The sequence below is a fragment of the Nuphar pumila genome, chromosome 4, assembly GCF_984573655.1.
Source record: "Nuphar pumila chromosome 4, dmNupPumi1.hap1.1, whole genome shotgun sequence".
NCBI lineage: Eukaryota > Viridiplantae > Streptophyta > Magnoliopsida > Nymphaeales > Nymphaeaceae > Nuphar > Nuphar pumila.
In genome coordinates, this window is record NC_143252.1 from 1,269,646 (window position 1) to 1,276,017 (window position 6,372).

General features: G+C 42.6%; 1 protein-coding gene across 3 annotated transcripts; it reads right to left on the bottom strand.

The window, feature by feature from the left end:
• Positions 1-1,268: 1,268 nt before the first annotated feature.
• Positions 1,269-5,117, bottom strand: LOC149839013 (putative indole-3-acetic acid-amido synthetase GH3.1). 3 transcript variants are annotated; one of them, XM_090003966.1, is made up of 5 exons: positions 4,926-5,117; positions 4,442-4,754; positions 4,250-4,351; positions 2,222-3,015; positions 1,269-2,116 (listed from the first exon to the last, which is right to left on the bottom strand). In XM_090003966.1, the coding sequence occupies exons 2-5, from the start codon at positions 4,726-4,728 to the stop codon at positions 1,545-1,547; spliced, it is 1,755 nt and encodes a 584-aa protein (XP_089860092.1). In that variant the 5' UTR covers positions 4,729-4,754; positions 4,926-5,117; the 3' UTR covers positions 1,269-1,544. The 3 variants fall into 3 exon arrangements, with proteins under 3 accessions (XP_089860092.1, XP_089860091.1, XP_089860093.1); XM_090003965.1 differs by having other exon boundaries at positions 4,442-4,818; XM_090003967.1 differs by lacking the exons at positions 4,250-4,351; positions 4,442-4,754; positions 4,926-5,117 and adding an exon at positions 3,215-4,230.
• Between the last annotated feature and the right edge of the window lie 1,255 nt (positions 5,118-6,372).

Here is a 6,372-nt window from a genome sequence, read left to right on the forward strand (position 1 = left end):
AATGCCTATTTAGAATGACAAGATTTTGAATTTTATGACTTTTGAATTAAAATCATTCAAAATTTTTATAAAGTGTTGTGGCCAAGCAGTGATCAAGGCTTAAACGATTTTTAAATTTTGTTAAAAATGTGAAAATAAAGCACCCATTTGCTTCATGAGTCATGTCTACAAACAAACTTATATAGTTTTATTTTCATAGGAGAGTGCTCATTTTTACAGAGCAACACTCGATGGACTGGGTACATATGACCCTAGTGTTTACTTTAAATGAGTATTTGGGTTATTGAGCCTAGTTTTGAAAATGTTAAGTCCTAAAAAAGATTGGGCCCATTCAGAATTATTCCTACCTTGTAAGGGGTAGTAGTACAACAACAAGTGACACTGTTATTTTGATTTTGGGAACGATAGATTCTCGTGGGCCTCCTATCACTCGGGTTAATGAGGTCGAGCTATCGACATGTCCTAGGTGATAGGCCTCAGACTACCACAGTCAGTCGATGCATCTGCTTCTTTTGGTGCCATTGCATGACTCTTTCCGGTTATTGACCGCTTGCTCTGGGAGTCCGGTTCAGTCAGGTATCCTAGTAAAACACACAAGAATAATATACCTCTGAAATGCTTCGTCTGAATGCGAATGTCGTCCCCTATATACCAGGATATGATGGTAAATATCGAAATAAAGACCTTCTCTCACACAAATTGATATGAAAATATGTCCTGTTAATATCTCACATAATTGTAATTTAAATTGCATAATTATTTATTGAAGCATGTATTTTTATTTGAATTTGAATTACTGGAATCATGCTTAATATTTAAATTAACTGAATTTGATAATTATTTACCAGGTTGTCATAAATTTGACCCTGTTTTATGAGAAATATAAGTTCAGGTATGAAGTAATCTATATTGCAATGGATATTGGATAGAAGTATCATCTAAGAATCCAGATTTTAGGATTATTTTAAGGTTTATTTTAAATTTTAATCTTAAATGTTTAAATTGTCTGGACCTTGTACAAAGGACTGTGTATATAATACTTGTTTGAATTTAATTCTATCTTTACTTATATTGTGGTTTGTAGAATGTAACCCACCCGAGGTTTTAAACAAAGTCTTAAAATGTTTTGTGTTGTTTACTTTAAAAGAAAAAAATAATAATTTTTACATATTTTTCAAGGGTTTTAAAACTTTGAGGTGTTACGAAATATGGTTTGGATTGCATGCCTTCATGTTGATTAGTGTAGGAGCTACGTATGCATTACATCATGTTGTTCTACATACCAGTTTGGCTTCTTTGAAATTACAGTAAAAAAGTTACAGAGGATATTATATTTAACAAGCAAGCAAGAATCCTACATATGTTTGCTAAGCACCACAAACTCTATCTAACTTGTGCCTAAGAATGCAGATTTAGTGAAGCAGACAGTTTGTTTTTTCTTTCTTTTATTTTCCTTCTCTTTTAAAAGGAAATTAGCAACACAAAAGTTACCCCTGAAATTGTTCACCAATTAAATACTTTCATGAGTTGATGTCGCCCCCCTGCTACTGTGGTGACCATGCTGGGAAACCTGGACTGAAATGTGACGATACAACTCTTGCGTCCAACAACTCCACGATTGGAGTGAGGTTGACACACCTGGGGACCTTGTATTGATTGATTGAAGCACCCCTAGATATAGCATAGTCCATTAGCTCATCAAATGTATCGGTCTTGACAATTCTGATCTCCAATGGCCCAATGGACTTGTCACAGACACGCCCTTGCCTGTAAACTGAATTAAGCAATCCCTCGATCGTAAGGCAGCATTGTTCAAGGACAAGCGCCGGTGGCTGGGCTTTGGCCTGGTCAGGTGGAGAGAGCTCCCAATAAATGATATAGTGTCCTGGTATGGTTTTAGTGTCAGCATAGCTTGTGTACTCTACCACTCTTGTGTTGTATGCAGTAAGGTGAGTGGCCTCAGCTGTGGCTATTGCCTTTTGCAACTCGGCCTCATCGGTCTTGTCCGAGTCAATGCTTAAGAGAACATTTTTCCGGCGGACAAAGTTGAACTGGGGTGCCTTGTTATAGAATCCGGCAACTCTTAAGATGTCTCCCACTCTATAACGGTAAAGACCTATTGTGCCCAGAAAGATGTTCCATGAAAGTTAGAACAATTATCAATCAAGAACTGGTATGTGTGTGTGTGCTTGCGAGTATTTGATGATAGATTGACTCTTACCAGAGTAGGTGGTTATGACGAGCTCGTACTCTTTTCCAACCTCAATATTGGCTAAATCCACAAGTTCCATCTCCTTTCCCCTTTTCTGGTCATCAGTTTCCACAGGCAGAAACTCAAAGTATGCCATGTTAGGCATAATGGTGTACGCCACATCAGATGGCTTACTCATGGGATTCAAGTTCAATCCGAAGTAGCACTCGGATGAAGCATACATGGTGCAAGCCAAAGGCAGACCCCCGCTGTAGAAATTCAAGGTAGGGATGTACTGTGCCATAGCACCAGTCACTATAACGTCTAGGTATTTGGTGTTTGGCCAAATCCTCCTTATGATCCCCTCCCAACTCCCACTTGAGCACTCAGCTCGCACGAGTGCCGCATTCTCCGGATCCGGTTTGAGCAATTTGGTCACTGCCACACGGATTTCTGGATCGGTGATCCTTGGGTCCAGGGTCCCACTTTCAAGGTCTGCAGCAAGGGCCTGGTGATGGAGCTCAAGGAAGCGGATGGCACGGAGGAGCCCTGATGCAAAGACCGCACCCATGCGGAGGACGGCGAGCCGATCTACTAGTCCGGCAAGCATTTGGGTGTACATGCTTTGGAATGAGTCGATGCATAGGATGGAAGCTGTGGGGCTGGTGTATGTAGTGTAAGGGTCAGCAGGGCGTGAGAGGAATTGGGCGCTTTTGTAGTAACTTGTCAGCACAGGGCGTGCTGGAAGGCCCCCAGGGGTCTTGGTCTCTGTCTTAACAAAGAGGAAGTAGAGGGCTTTGCCTTTGTCTAGACCAGGAACATACCTGCACATGCATATAATGAATTAGCACAAATACCTGCGGCATATATAAATAGATAGAATGAATTCATGCAAGCAAGAATTATTCCATTTATGCATGATTATATGCAGACTCTTTCCTCTATTGGTGCATACTTGTCTATGAAACAACCAAGACATAGAGAAATTAATGCATACTCACTTGTGTTGCCAAGATCACATACCATGTGTAGCATGGAAATAGCTGGCAACAATAGGTAGGTGAACACATGTACAGAGCCAGGGTGTGTGATGCACATGAAATACGTTTGGGGATTGGGCCATTCAAAAAGTGGACGATATGGACTGAAGAAACACAAGGACAAAGATACAGGTTGTAATGGGCTGGACCGCTGCAGGTACTGAGAGTGCCCCCTTGTGTCCTCTAATAAATGAGGATGGGCTCCATGCGTCCAGTGGGTAGCCAAGGAGCCATTCGTCATGCTTTCTCAAATTAAGTGGTCCATGGGTAGAATTTCCTGAACCATGCAAATCAAATTGTTGAGGATGAATGCCAAAGGACTCCTCTAGGTTTCCACATCACTTGCAACTGTCACACAACTTCTTTAGAGGCATTACATTCTTTGCATCTGGAGGGTATCCCCACTATCCAACCCTAGCCTGCCAGCAGTGTACAGCTTAATATATGGAGGACAGTTGGACTAAACCATTCATGACTTTCACTAGGCTGTTTGTATGGCATCATGTTAACGAAAGAGTAATGGAGGGAACAAGCAAAAGAGCGATACTAGCAAAGAAGTAAGAGGAAGAGTATGAAAAGGGATATGATACGGGTTTCGGCTCTAGGTAGAAAATACTATAGAAACGTGATTAGTAAAGCAAACCTCATACATGCAGCTGGAATATAGCTTGTTGATGGTGGTACTGGTGTCAACGAAGTGGGAGTGTACAGTCTAACAGTACTTCTCCAGAAAAGAAGAAAATTATATATATATATATATTTAAAGGCAAGCTGGGGTTAGGCAGACCCCCACCAATTACACAAGATACCATTGAGTTTTGAACTTGCAACGTCCCAACACATGGTGACGTGAACTAACATCTCCTTCAAAACAATTTGTCAAGTGAGACATGGAAGAATGCATAGACATGATACCATGTAGTACCAATGCATATATGTTAGCCAATGAAAGGGACCATCATTAGTTCAGGAAGATGCTCGATGAAGCATAGGAGATTTAGCAGCAGGAACTAATTACTTGTTCATGATGGGCATGAGTAAGTTGTAGAGCGATTGCCTTCTATCAAGCTCTTCCTCTATCGTCGGCATCAGTTTCCGTTCGCCAGCCGATGTGCCCGAGCTGTGAAAAAGACCATCCACCATCAACTCCCAATCAGAAGTTTATGCTGGTTTTAATTCCACACACAGAGAGAGAAGAAGAAGGAGGTACCTAGTGAGGAACTCAGAGATGGGATGAGCAGACAAGATAGGGGATCGGTCGCCGTTAGCGATGCGCCGGATCTCCGGTAGGAGGTCCTCATAAGTGACGACAGGAAGCGTGCTCTTGAATGACTTCCGATCGGTCTTTCCGGCGAGACCATGCCTCTGCAGGTACTCAGTGGTGGCATTTCTGGACAGTATCTCATCTAGCACCGTCTCCTGCACTTTGTCAGTGTAGGTGGTCATCTTCTCTATGAATTCCAGTGCCACCCGATCCTGTTTCGAGTCTGAAGCCATCGGCTTCAACCTCAAGCCCGCTCCTTCTGCTATGTACACGCACAAATGGCGACTTCTTGAGGACAAAGGATAAGCCAACAGAGTTTTACCCTGTCAGAACAGCGACCGTAAGTACGGGACCGCTAGGTCTTTGTTCCTGAGCACGGTTTCTCTGTGTAAATATAAAAAAAATGGCTACAAATACTGTTTATACGTACGTTAACAGTTAAGTCCACCACAAGTCTCTCTCTCTCTCTCTCTCTCTCTCTCTCTCTCTCTCTCTCTCTCTCTCTAAACGTCTACAAAGGGCTTTGGTCGTCTGTGGGGTGAGAGCATCTCTTCCTCTTTTACTTGCAGAAAGGCTGGGCCAGAGTATCTCTCTCTCTCTCTCTCTCTCTCTCTCTCTCTCTCTCTTCTACAAAGGGCTTTGGTCGTCTGTGGGGGTGAGAGCATCCCTTCCTCTTCTACTTATAGAAAGGCTGGGCCAGAGTAACTCGCTCTCTCTCGGCGTGTATGCGCGTGCGTGTGTTTATTTGTCTGCCACGTCATAGTTTTGTTGTGTTTGACAGAATTGCTTTCCGGCTTGACTTGGGATGATGTTAGCTTGGCTTAACAAGGTTTGATCAGATACAGGCACATTAATAAAATGACGTCAAGGATTTTTTTTGGAGACGGAATTTTCAGGAGAAACAGGTAGAGATATATGATCGTTAGAAATATGTTTCACAAGAATCCTTTGCCAATTTTGTTCTTGCAGAGTTCTTGTTGGTTGTCAACTTTTCGAGTTCCAAAAGCTTGTGCACGTTAATATTGGAAAAATGTACTACAGTTAATATTTTCTAGTGGGCACAAATAGTCCTTTTACATGTTGGGGGGGTTCCTTTGAGAGGACAACAACATGGGTCTTCCCTATATGTCCTTATTCTTTTTGGCTCATTTGACTTGATCAACTAAAGTCTAGGCTCGAGGGATAACCATCTCTCTCTTGGCTCGTTCATACCCGTTCTCGTTCAGGATGTAGCATGGGCTTTTAACTTTTCTTTTCTTTTTTTGAAAGGCAAGCTGGGGTTAGGCAGACTGCTACCTGTTATTATTCAAACGTACCACTGGGGTTTGAACCTGCAACGTCCCACCACAAGGAGACATGAACTGACAGCTCTACCAACCACAGGGAGCAGCCGTTGGTATAGGTACTCTTTGCGGGGTTTGAACAAAGTTTCACCAAGTTCATGACATTTGATCCATGAAACATAGAACTATAGAATTTCATGAACTTGGTCGCATTCAGTGCAACTTTGGTTTGATCGGAACCAAGAGTTGAGCCAAATCATGTGTGTCGACAAGGCCAAGCAACCCTGTTGGCTAGGGTCGGAGCCATATACTCGCACCACGTCACCAAGATGGAGATATGGATGGTTGCTTTCCTCGTAAACGAGACATGGCAGTCCTACCTGCCTCACTCTTGTCCAATCTTGCGGCAGCCGGCTTCATTATTGGCCACGTGGGTGACTGACAGCAGTTGATATGGTATGGATAACGACCAGTCATGTTGGATGGTACGTCGCACTTGGAACTGGATTGTTTTATGTTCCCAAGAAACTTCCTTTTGAGAGGGAGAGTTGAGGTTTAAGGCATCTCCACCGTCGATCTCTCTCAAATCACATA